The sequence below is a fragment of the Drosophila pseudoobscura genome, chromosome 3 (genome assembly GCF_009870125.1).
Source record: "Drosophila pseudoobscura strain MV-25-SWS-2005 chromosome 3, UCI_Dpse_MV25, whole genome shotgun sequence".
NCBI lineage: Eukaryota > Metazoa > Arthropoda > Insecta > Diptera > Drosophilidae > Drosophila > Drosophila pseudoobscura.
Window position 1 is genome coordinate 11045875 of NC_046680.1, and position 11901 is coordinate 11057775.

The 11901-nt window shown below is 55.0% G+C and overlaps 2 protein-coding genes across 2 annotated transcripts; both read right to left on the reverse strand.

Moving 5' to 3' along the window:
• Nucleotides 1-401: 401 nt before the first annotated feature.
• LOC4804239 (protein MTO1 homolog, mitochondrial) lies at nucleotides 402-2869 on the reverse strand. Its single transcript, XM_001360793.4, has one exon. The coding sequence runs from the start codon at nucleotides 2794-2796 to the stop codon at nucleotides 817-819; it is 1980 nt and encodes a 659-aa protein (XP_001360830.1). The 5' UTR covers nucleotides 2797-2869; the 3' UTR covers nucleotides 402-816.
• Nucleotides 2870-3009: 140 nt separating this feature from the next.
• On the reverse strand, nucleotides 3010-11776 carry LOC4804240 (small subunit processome component 20 homolog). Its single transcript, XM_001360794.4, has 6 exons — nucleotides 11566-11776; nucleotides 9128-11501; nucleotides 6227-9070; nucleotides 4300-6161; nucleotides 3596-4240; nucleotides 3010-3528 (listed from the first exon to the last, which is right to left on the reverse strand). The coding sequence occupies exons 1-6, from the start codon at nucleotides 11608-11610 to the stop codon at nucleotides 3094-3096; spliced, it is 8205 nt and encodes a 2734-aa protein (XP_001360831.2). The 5' UTR covers nucleotides 11611-11776; the 3' UTR covers nucleotides 3010-3093.
• Nucleotides 11777-11901: the final 125 nt, after the last annotated feature.

An 11901-nucleotide genomic window follows, 5' to 3' on the forward strand; every position in this document is an offset into this window, starting at 1 on the left:
AGGCTCAAGCTCTTGGGAAGTTTGATCAATTATAATGCAATTTGGTAGTATAACTGTCCTACAGAGGGCTGTGATTAAAATACTTGTTAAAAAGATTTTGGATAAAAAAAATTTAATAAAAATTATCGTCTTCGAGGACTAATGAAAAAATTTAATTATTCATCGTTCGTTGAGCCTCGGCAGAGACTGATAATTTTGTTTACCCAGTCGGACTTGGCTACTTCCAAGAAGTACATCTGGCACGCTTAATTTTCCACTAAGATCTTCACTAAGTTCTCATTTCCATTTAGGTAAGGGCGGAACAGGCAGGCTGCGAAAACATTCGCATGCAAATGTTTTTAGTACATGAACTTTTCTCATAAAGAATGTTAAAACCATCTTGGGGGAAAAAAGAACGATCATAGCGAGTCGGGTCTAATTTAATCTATTTTGGTGAAAAAATAAGTAAAAACAACCATTCTTTTGTGAAATCGGTTCTACAGATTTTCAACTTTTTGATAAAACATGAAATTTGGCAAAAGTTGACCTTATTTTCGTAATCGAGATTTTGATACCGATCGACAGTATGGATCACGATCCTAAGTGCTTCGCCGATCTGGTCCTATTTGCCAGAGTTATAGCGCCCTGAAGAGTAAGCGTGTCAATAAATAAAATACTATCTTTTGTCTATAAAGCGGCCGATATGGCCGTGACAAGTATTTTCTTTATCGGCAGTGACAATCGACTGGCTCCCAAACATCAACATCACCCAAACTTACAATTTGTAAGTTTATTAACACATATGTAACTAACTATAAACTATTAGCCTCTACAGTGCTATGCCTTGGCCACGTCCGCCTTTTTGACGTACTTCATTATCCTCACTATTGTAGAGGGGGTGACGCCTTGGATTCGACTGGCAGCAGCGATTGTCTGTGGCTGAATGAGGCTCAGTTTCTGTCGTTCCTCGTTCGAGAGGCTCAGCACCTTGGAGAAGTAATCAATGTCAGCAGGAATGGCCAGACGCTCTTCCCGTCGTACATCCTCCACGTCTCGTTGTTGTTCCTCAACAAAGAACGAGTACAGGGCCTCTATCTTCAGCCTCTCGGCCAGGTTGTTGTCGTCGCGCAGCCAACTCAGTTCCGTGGGGAATAGATTGATCAGCTTATCCACCGTGATGTTGTCCGCTGGTATGGCAAGCATGTCAAAGGCGGTCTTTTCCACAGAGGCTTTGGACGTGGGTAGGTCCAGAGACTGGCGCCAGTAATTGCTGTGTTTCCGCAATCCCCTCAAGGCCTCCATGCCCGACTGTAGTCTTTCTTCCGCTTGCTTAAAGTGCCGGAAGCGATTCTCGGAGACCAGACCATATTCATAGCCCTTATTGGTAAGCCGCATGTCGGCGTTGTCTGGCCGAAGGGACAATCGGAACTCTGCACGACTAGTGAACATGCGGTAGGGCTCATTGGTGCCCAAAGAAGTAAGGTCGTCTACTAGTACACCGATGTAGCCTTCAGTTCGACTAATTGTCAGCTGCCTGCCGTCCGCGTGGCGAGTTTTGCCCGCTGCATTGGCACCAGCCACAATTCCTTGGGCAGCAGCCTCCTCGTAGCCCGTGGTTCCATTTATCTGCCCCGCAAAGAAGAGGCCAGGCACACGCTTTGTCTCTAGCGTAGGGAACAGCTCACGGGGATCTATGAAATCGTACTCCACACCGTACCCGGGTTGTACCACTTCGGCATGCTCCAGACCCTTGATGGCGTGAACCAGCTCCACTTGCTGCTCATGGGGCAAGGTACATGAAATTCCCTGTGGATAAACCAAGGGGCTGTCCAGGCCCTCTGGCTCTAGCCATACTTGATGAACTCTTGCGCCAAATCGTAGAATCTTCGACTCTATTGAGGGACAATAGCGAGGGCCTGTTATCTCCTCGGTAACATGGCGATTAACGTGGAGATTATTCCGCACGATGTCATTGACCAGCGGTGTCGTGTAGGTGAGATGGCACGGCAATTGCTCCTTGGCTGGTAGCCACACATGGCTATTGAGAAATGAAAAGGGCGTCGGGGGATCATCTCCTTCGTGTCTCTCTAGTTGGGAGAAATCCACGCTGCTCTTAGCTATCCTGGGCGGCGTTCCTGTCTTCAGGCGTCCCATGCGGAAGCCCAGTCTGTCTATGGCCTCGCCTAAGGCCTTTGCTGGAGCATCTCCCATGCGTCCAGCCGGTCTCACCTCCAGTCCAATGTTGATGTGTGCCCTTAAGAAAGTTCCGGTGGTGAGCACAACCGAACGACTGCGAACCACTTCCCCATTGGCCAGTAAAACACCAGTACAGCGTCTGTGCTGATGTTGCTCATCTTCTATGAGGATATTGTCCACAGCCGCCGCTCTGATCTCCAGGTTTTGCGTACTATGCAGTTCCTTCTGGACAGCTTTCTTGTATAGCTGCCGATCGATCTGCGCCCGCGGCCCCCACACCGCCGGCCCGCGTCGCTTGTTCAGAACTTTGTAGTGCACTCCAGACACATCGCAGCAGCGCCCACAGACTCCGTCCAGAGCATCCACCTCTCGCATCAAGTGGCCCTTTCCAATGCCCCCGAACGAAGGATTGCAGGACATCTCGCCAATGGTCTCAAGCTTGTGTGTCAGCAGCAACGTGCGGGCCCCCATCCGAGCCGCCGCTGCAGAGGCCTCTGTGCCGGCATGTCCTCCGCCAATGACAACCACATCGTACATATCGGTGCTGGCATTGTGTGTGTGCCTCGATTGGTGGCGACTCCGAGCCAAGCCACGGATCACGCAGTGCCGGAGCTGCTGCATCTAAAAAATTTAAGTGAACTTAATAAACAATAACAACAAATAGAGTTGCACAACACATGGCGCGAGTCGTGGGCGTATCGATAGTGGCCTGCGCTGTATCGATAAAAGTACTCGATAGCACGAAACTGAGTGAACGGCGCCAAAGTTCGAATGGCTGCCAAAAGAAAATCAAACTTGGTCACAGCCCAATCTTGGGATTTGGTTTGCACTTTCTTTTTAAACTGCACTAATTGTTTATTCTGATTTATTTCCTTTCTACTTAGAAATACTTAAATTACGCAACAGCCGACTAACTAATTAAAATCCGTCCAATTCAGCTTTCCTTTTGCGCTTTTTCAGCTTCTGCTTGGTGTCTGGCGCCTTTCCACGAATCACGGCTGCCTTCAGACGCTTCGCAGCCTTCTTGCGCTCCTGCACTCCCGCCTTACGCTTGGCCGCTCGCTCTGGATCATGGACTTTCTCCTGGGCAACGGCCTTGCGGCGTTCAGCCCGTCGCACCATCAGCTTGGTTTGCACTGCATTGCGAAGTTTGTCGTAGATATCCGCTCCTATTCGCTTCCTCAGCCGACTGCCAACACGCAGGGCTAGCTGACGAAGTTCCGCATCGACGTTCTGATCCTCCTCTGACATTTCACGCACCAATGTCTGGAGAAGGGCGGGAGCCAGTCGGGTAACCGCCTCCACACTGAGCAACGTGCTGAGGGCTTCAATGAGCGTGAACATGGCAGTGCGCTGTACCAAGTAAAGGGTATACTTAAGATCAATAGGTTTGACAAAGGGTATATTGCGGTGTACGTACTGTGCTGGTGTCGTGCGGTGCCTTGGTCACTTCCTTGTTCACCAAAAAGCGTATGTTTCGCACCAGCCAATTGAGGTTGATTTTGTTAGCCGGCCCCCGCTCTCGCTCCTCCGCATCCTCTTCCGTTTCCTTCTCCTGCTTGAGACTGAAGGGGACATCCCTTAGCATGTGCCCCACGTATAGAAAGATCTTGGACAGTTCGTCAATCATTTCCTGTGCCGTCTCGCCAGGCGTGACCTGGGCACAAAGGTCCAGCACCAAGGACTTGATATCCTGAGCAGGTTGAGCGTAAATAAAGTCCAACGGCTTCGCCTCGCCATCCTCCCGCTTGACGCCCACCAGCTGTTGGCCCACGTAGACGTAGTCGTAGTGCGCCAAGAGGTGTGTCAGTAGCTTGGCCGCATTGCAGCGCACCCAGTTGTGTTCGTGGCCCAAGAGCCGCTGGCAGCCGTAGGCCAGTTGATCTACGGTATCAGAAATCTCCTTGTCGGCCAACATCGTGTCGCCGCAATGCTCCATGATCTTCAGTAGGCAATACTGCAACTGGATGATTTGATGATCTGCGCTGCGCTGCTGGTGCTCCAGTCGCGACTCAGTGTCTAAGCCGGCCAGAAGCAGGTCCTCATCGGGATTAGATTGAGAATGCTGAAATATGTATAGAAATCCGTATAGTATCCTGTACAAATCAAAGAGAACTATCTTACCTTTCGCCTCTTTTTCTTTTCTAATTGTTCCTCTTCCACCTCCGCTGCCAGATTTCCCGGAGCACGCACATATCTGCCGGACGCTTCCGCATCGCCCAGCGTCAGAACATTCACCAACGTGGGCAGCACCTGCGGCAGTCTCTCCGCGAATCCAGCCCGCTCTGCCTGCACAAACCTGGAGAGGAGCGCGGCCGCCATTTCCCTGACACCCGGCTTCTGGCTGGACTGCGGCGACGTGAAGAACAGCAAAGTGAGATCCAGCAGAGGCTGGCGCTCCAGCTTGGTTAGGCGCCCAATCAGCGCCTCCAGAGCAGCGGCCACACTGCGACGACACGAGGGATCCTCATCGTTGACCAATCGCGTGCCCAGCGAGAGAAACAGAAACTCGGATTGCTTGGCGAGCAGCAGGAGGGGAAACTTGTTGATGATGGAGTGCATGAACTGGATGGCCGACTGTCGGCCAGCGATCTGGGTGTAGCACAACTGGACGGACATGAACTTGACCAGCTGATCCACGCGCTTCTGCAGCGGGTACTCCATGATGTAGGTGAGCAGGATGCCGCGGGCCTCGTCCCGCACGTAGTCCGACTGCGATATGATGGACAGATCGCCGAGACGCTTCATCAGATCGTGCAGCGAGCGAGTGTCCACCTTGCGGCCCACCAGAGCCCTGAGCAGAGTGAAGCACATGGTCTGGCTGCTGCACTCGCCCTCCTGCAGCTCCTGTTCTATCTGTAGCAGCAGCTGCTCGATTTGCTCAACGCTTAGCTGGTAGTCCTGGCATTTGCGGAGCAGCGCCACGACTGCCTTGAAGCTGCCGCGGACCAGCTGGGCGTTTTCTTCCTGCCGCGTGGCCCCAAAGCTGGAGAAGTTCTTCAGGATCTCAAACATTCGTGCCACCACTGGCTGCAGCTGCTCGGCGTCGAGCTCGGACAGCTCGTACTCCCCAAGCCAAATGGCCGTGTAACACTTCAAGGCGTAGGTGGTGGTCCTGACGTGGTGGCTGCTCAGCGCGTCGCGCAGCAGAGGCAGCATGGGGTGCAGAAAGGGCTGGTAGTCAAGCTCTGACAGCTTCTTTCGCTTCAGCACGAAGTGCAGCAGCTCCAGTCCGAACTCCACCAGTATGTGGGCATTGGCCTGGGCATTGGACTTGACCAGCTTGTTGCCAACGGCCACACTGCGTCGCCCTGGCGCCGGCTGGAGGATGAGGCAGTCGGGACGAGCGCGTTTGATCAGAGCCTGCTCCTTGGCGGTCAGCTGGCGCTTCTGGGTGCCCGGCAGCAGGTCGCTGATGCTCTCCGACATGGTGCCGTAGATGAAGATCAACAGACTCTCCCGGGCGATGTGCGTGTTGTCCACCAGGCCGGCCACAATCTTGGCAAAGCACTCTTGTATCTTCTGGGTAACCTTGCGGGAGTGCGACCTGAGCAGATGCTCCTTGAAGGGCAGCAGCAGGTCCAGCAAACAGTTGTCGCGGATGTTCTTGGCGGCGATGTGAAGGGTCAAGTAGCTCTTGGCGCTGGGCTTGGCCTCGGGCGTGTGGGCCACAATCTTCTCTACCTCTTTCTCGGCGCTCACATCTCCGAATATGTCGTTCAGGGCCACCTCAAGCAGGTTATGTAGGCAGCTCTCAATGTGCTCCGGCTTCAGCTCGCCTCGGAGTGCGTCCAGAACTCCGTGCAGCGTTACGGACAGGACGTGCACCTGAAAGCCGCGCGTGAGCAGCGACTGCAGTTGCTCCAGTAGCATGCCCACGTAGCTGCCGCCCAGCGTGGTCATAATCTTCTTGAGAATGTCGCGGGTCAGCATCCGCACGGATTTCAGGGGGGAGCGTAGGAAGGTGCAGACCTTCATAAAGATTCCTATGGAAAGGGGTCAGAGTGGTAGTCAGTATATGCCGGGAGATACCTTGCCGGAATCTACTCACCTGGGAGGCTGTTTTCCAGCAGTTCGACGGGCAGCTTCTGGAGCAGCTTCACCATGGCCAAGGCAATGGGCACGCGCTGAATCTCCTCCTCCTCGCGCTCGTAGCTCAGCCGCCGGCGATTCACCTTGTGCTTGGCGTCGTAGTTGGTCTTCTCAGTGATGGACCGGTTGAGGGTGGGCAGGAGCACGGTGGTGATGGTTGACATGACGCGCTTGGCCGCATTGGGGGCCAAGAGTTGGGTACGTTGATGAGCCAACACTGCCTCCACTGGCTCGGCCGCCTCCTCCCCCTCGAAATCAATGAAGTCCTGCTCTTCCAGTTCCTCTTTTGGTGGCTTCTCTTCTCCCTCCACTTCCTCCGGCTGTGCTTGGGGCTTCTTCTCCTCCGCGGCTTCAGTCAGCTTCTGCTTGAGTCGGACGAGCGTGGCCGGGTCAGCCTCTGCCTGCGTCAAATCGAAGTGGAAGGCATCCAGAATACGGACCACCAAACGGACGCACTGCTTCTGCTGGGCGTGGGCGAATCGAAGCTTCTGCAGGTAGTAGCGAAGCACGGCATGATACTGCGTCCAGGGCAGCAGCTCGCTCATCACGCCCACCGCCTCGATGGCGGCGTCCACCAGAGTGTGCTTGCCTGTGTGCCGCTCGCTGAGAAGGTATCGTGTGGCCAACGGCAGGAGGAACTGCGTTAGCGTGCGGGCACAAGGCGGCGCCTGCCGCCAGCTGCCGCCGGAGATGTTGACGAGTCGCTGCAGGGCTCGACCATGTCGCTGGGTCTGCAAATGCAGCATGTTCTCGAAGAAGTCAACCTCCAGGTCGTGCTTATCCGCCAGAGGAGACAGATCGCGGAAGATCTCGTGTGCTGCGGGACAATGGCGGGCGAGTTCGCCCAGCAAGCCGATGGCTTCGCTTCGCGCATGCTCGTGCTTCTCGTCCTTCAGAGAGCGCTGCAGCAGTGGCAGCAATGTGTCCTCCAGCCAAAACTGTGCCTCCTCCTTCGCCTCCAGCTGGAGAGTCAGCAGCGGGAGCAGGGCCTTCAGCAGCTCGCCAATGTTGACCCTAATGCCCAGATCCGAGACGTGGCGCAGCATGTAGAAGCAGTTGTAGACAACCAGCACTCCCAGCTGCAGGTCGATCCTTTTGTCCTTATGCTCCACCAGCTGCTTCAGCTCCGACAGCCCCTCCAGCCGCTTATCGTAGTCAGGCTGCTCCAGCCAGCGCTTGTCCCACGCATTCAGCAGCAGCACAATCCTCGCCCACTCCCGAAGAGACGCCGCAGTGGCGGAGAGCTCTGGGTTCTGCTTGGCTTCCTTGTGTAGCCGCTTAGCCATGTCTGCCAGAAGGTCACAGAGCAGCTTCCTGGCGGGCAGGACGTGCACCTGCTCAAAAAGCGGCGCCAGTTGGCGCACATAATCCTGAGGCCGGGGTACACGCTGGCTGAGATTGGAGAGCGTGGTGATCAGCTGGACGACGGTCTCGGGACCAGCGGAAGCCGCCTGCTTCGTGAATATTGGCAGGACGAGTTCCAGCAGCAGTTCGCAGGTGGCCGGCTCCTGCACGTGCGCGGTAATCAGCGTCAGAATATTGAGCTCCCGCTTGTCCAGCATCTGTCTGCCGGCCTTACGGTGTCGCCAGCTAGTCTGCAGCTGCTGCAGGATGGCCGGGATGTGGGGATGAACAATGGCCAGGGCCTCGACACCATACTCTTCGGTGGCAGCCGCCTCCAGGAGCTGCTCCACAAGCTGCAGCAGCGAACGCTTCACCACGGGCTTAGCCTTCTCGTTGAGCAGCAATACCATCAGCTGATGCATGATGGCAGGCTCATCCGCGGAGGGACTCTGGTTCAGCCACTTCTGATAGCGAGGCTCCCCGCCCCAGAGGAGCAGCAGCTTCAGCAGAGGCGTGGGCGTGTGTATAGAGTCCTGTGGCAGTCGGGCGAGCCCTGGCCAGACGTACACCTCGCAGATGGCGTTCATCTCCTGCTCCTGCCACAATTCCTCCATGTCCACCAATTGGCCAAAGTAATTCCCTAGTGTCTGCAGTCCCGAGTGCTTCACATTTTTGTAGGCGGTCGCCAGCTTTCCTTGTCCGTTGATCACCTCCTGGGAGACACTGCCGACGAGCAGCAACAACTTGAGAACATAGACCTGGAAGTCTGCCGTCAGACGGCCAGCGAACTCCTTGCGTATGAGCTCCAGGAGATTGACGATCCTCTGCAGCTGCTTGGCCGCAATCACTGCCGAGGAATCGTACGAGCTCTGGACATAGCGAGGCAGCTCCTGTATGGGTTTGTCTGTGTATTCGGCGAAGCGTCCGAATGCCATTTTTAGAAATTCGATGATCTCCGTCTCCTCGAGCTGTCCCAAGAACCTCAGGATCAGGGTCTTCCGCTGCTGCGCACTCAGCTGCTTTTGGACACCCTTTGTTAGCATCTTGCCGTAGAGCACGCGCAGCATGAAGGGCATCAGCTGGGACCTCTGATCCGCTGGGATGCTGGCCAACTCGAAGCCACTCAACGTTGTCTTGAACTTTGCCTCATCGATCAGACCCGCCAGCTGAGCCTTTTGCTGCACCAGAGCCGCTGGCTGCTTGTAGGCGGCCAGGCAGTCGAGGGCCAGCTGCTGCAGCTGGGCATTGGGCCCGGCGAGGAGCTCCAGGTAGAAGGCATGCATCTCCGCCTGTCGGTGCAGGGCCTTAGGGTTCGGCTGCGACACGAAGCAGGCCAGCTTGAGCTGCAGAGTTTGGAGTATGAATTTGGCATGGACATTGTGCGTTCTCCGCTTCTGGCGGGATCGGACGCCGCTCGGCGCTTCGTTATCCTCGTCTTCGTCGGCGTCAACGTCCTCCGCTGCAGGGATAAGATATGATCAATCAATGAGAATTTTGTGAACCCTGTTGGGCATACCTGTGGCCTCTTTGACGTTCCACGTATGCTCTGTCCTCTCCAGCTGGGCTCGGTACTCCTGCTCGACGAACTGCAGGAACAGTCGCACCACGTCTGCATTCTTAACCTCAGCCAGAGCTCCCAGCTTGGGCAGGCACTGCCACAGCAGTTGGCGATAATTGAGCGCCTGCTGCAGACTCAGTTGCTTCTCTCCAGCCTCCTCGGGCAGGAGCATGGTCAGGGCAGCCGACGCATAGGTTGCCCGGTGGGGCTGTGGTAGTGGGGTCGTGGAGTTCACCTCGTAGTCTATGCAGGCCACCGTCTCGAGCAGCTTCGCCTTGAACAGGTTCCAGAACTCGTCCGTTCCCATTACCTTCACGTAGGCGGCCAGGAGCTGCTGGACCGGGGCCCACACAAACTTAAAGTTATTGTAGAGCAGCCCGAGGAGCAGGCTCACCGCATGCTCCTTGAACTGAGGCAGCTGGGAGTACTGCTCGAACTGGGCGGACGCCGGCTCCAGTTGCTGCAGCTCGAGGAGCAGCTCGCGGTAGTTGTGCACGGTGGGCTCTACGCAGGAGGCGGCGTAGAAGTGCGAGTAGGGATTGCATTTGCAGCCGGAGTGTAGCAGATCCAGACAGTGGGCCGCTATGCGTCTGTATTGCGTCTGGGGCTGGCTGAGCAGAGTGGAGACAGCAGTCAGCAGCTCTATGGAGGCCGAGAGCTCCTTCTTTGGGGTTTCCAGCAGAAGCAGCTGCAGGCAGGCCACGGCGCGGATGTCCTTGACCAGCTCCGGCGTTAGAAAGGCATACAGTTTGGTGGCAAGAGCAGGGGGAAGCTTGAACTTGAGCAGGGCATGGGTCTGCAGTAGCAGTAGCAGAAGGGTGTGGTCCGAGCTGGCGCTCCTCAAGCGATCTTCAATGTTAGAGTGAAGTGTCTTTTCCAGGGGCTGCTTGCTGAAGCCCCTCAGATGGGGAACCAGCACCAGCAGAAGCAGGTGCTCCTCTATTGCCACATCCAAGGTCAGGAGCTGCTGCTCCACGCATTTGATAGTCTCCTTGTGCTTCAGTTGGAGGGGATAGACCACCCATTGGGCCAGGGATGTGCCGTCCACCTGCAGCGGCCTCTTGTGCTGGACTATGCGGGCCAGCAACTCCAAGGCTCTTGTCTGTCTCGCCTCTTCGTAGTAGCCGATGACGTGCGGCAGGACCAAAATCTCAAATTGCTGATAGTCCAGGAGTTGCAGAATGGAGTCCTCATACAGCGACTCGGATTTTCTGCTCACGACCAGCAATTTCTGCAGCAACCGACTGGCATCTAGCTGCGGCAATTGCGTGTGCTGGGCCTTGAGCAGGCTGGTAACCAGGTTCGCAATCGGTTGCAGGGAATCCACGCTCCGCTCAAGCAGCTTCAGTAGGGTGGGAACCACGAGGGACAGCTCGGCCACGTAGCGTCCGTCCTTGTGACTGACCAGGGGCAGCATCAAGTCAATCAGTGGCGCAGCGTCGACGCCCTCACGGCTCGCTGCGGAGCACAGCTGTTGCCATAGAACGCCGCTCTGGTCGGGGCGTAGGAAGTTCAAGAGCAGTCCCAAGGAATACTCCACAATGTCGCACAAAAGTTCTGCCTGAGCCGTTGTGTTATGGGCGCCATCCTGGCTGATGAGCACATCCAGGACGTGGGCAAAGATTTCGGCAGCCGAGTTGTGCAGTTGTCCATTGACTCCCCGAAGTATCTCGTAGATCAGCCTGCCACAGCCGTGGACACTTTCGACCTGCTCCCGCAACACTGTCTTCAGCACGTAGGCCAGAAAGCGGGGGAAGTCACGAACGTCTCGGGCTATGTACGCGAAGCATTCCACGGCAAAGTTGATTACATGCTCGGCGTAGTGCTGCTCGTCTAGTAGTGGCAAAATTGCGTTGAACACAATGCCAATGTTGCGCTTCAAATAGGGCTTCAGAGTCTTGAATAGATGGGCCAGGCAAATCAGGGTCCACTCCAGCTGCTCGGCATCCTGGGTGTTGAGCAGGCAGATGAGGCGGTCCAGAATGCGTTGGAAGTACGGATAGAATTCCTCGCGCAGGTCCCGCGCCAGAACATAGAGGAGTTCCAGCAGAGGCTGCTGCGACAGATTCGTGGCTGTGGAAAGTCGCTCCAGCAGCAGATCGACCACAACATCCTTTTGGTGCAGCAGCTGCGGCAAAGTCACGATTTTCCTACAGCGCTTGCTGAAATAGTTGTACTCCTCTGTGAGGTTGAGGACATTCCACTTCTGGAGGGTCTGCTGGAAATAGGTCTCATTCTCCTCCTCGTCGAGCTCCTCGTTCTTGTGCCCAATGTGGTACAGGGCCAGGTGCCGCAAGTCGATTTCATTCACTCGATCTCCGAACGACTTGAACTGCAGGCAAAAGTGCAAAAATGTGAGCTGCTGCGGACCATGTGAGACTTCTCTGGCCACTTACCCGAAATGTGTTTGTGTCTTTCGACTTCTCTGTTATGGCTGCCATTCTGTTATTGCTTGCATAAACTCACGGATCACTTCATCTATGTTAAACTGGATTAATTATGCGCTAAAAACACCTTTTGTTTGGAAACACTTTTCATTCAAATGCAACACGTGCAGCCCATATTTACGCACAACTATCGATAGATCTATCGACTATCGAACGACCCTGGTTCGATAAGTCGCATATGGCGGTTCATTCAAATGCTGCTGTTATTTATTTACATATATTTTCAAAGAATAACAAAGAGAAATTGATAACATTGCACTATCTTTAGCTTACGCAGACTCTTGA

Bases quoted from the DNA above. Each gene is read 5' to 3' on its own strand.
- LOC4804239 (XM_001360793.4), bottom strand. From the start codon at position 2,796: ATGCAGCAGCTCCGGCACTGCGTGATCCGTGGCTTGGCTCGGAGTCGC.
- LOC4804240 (XM_001360794.4), bottom strand. From the start codon at position 11,610: ATGGCAGCCATAACAGAGAAGTCGAAAGACACAAACACATTTCGG. The intron at 9,071-9,127 runs GTATGCCCAACA...TTATCCCTGCAG, and splicing joins GAACGTCAAAGAGGCCACAG to CGGAGGACGTTGACGCCGAC. The intron at 3,529-3,595 runs GTACGTACACCG...TACTTGGTACAG, and splicing joins CACCGCACGACACCAGCACA to CGCACTGCCATGTTCACGCT.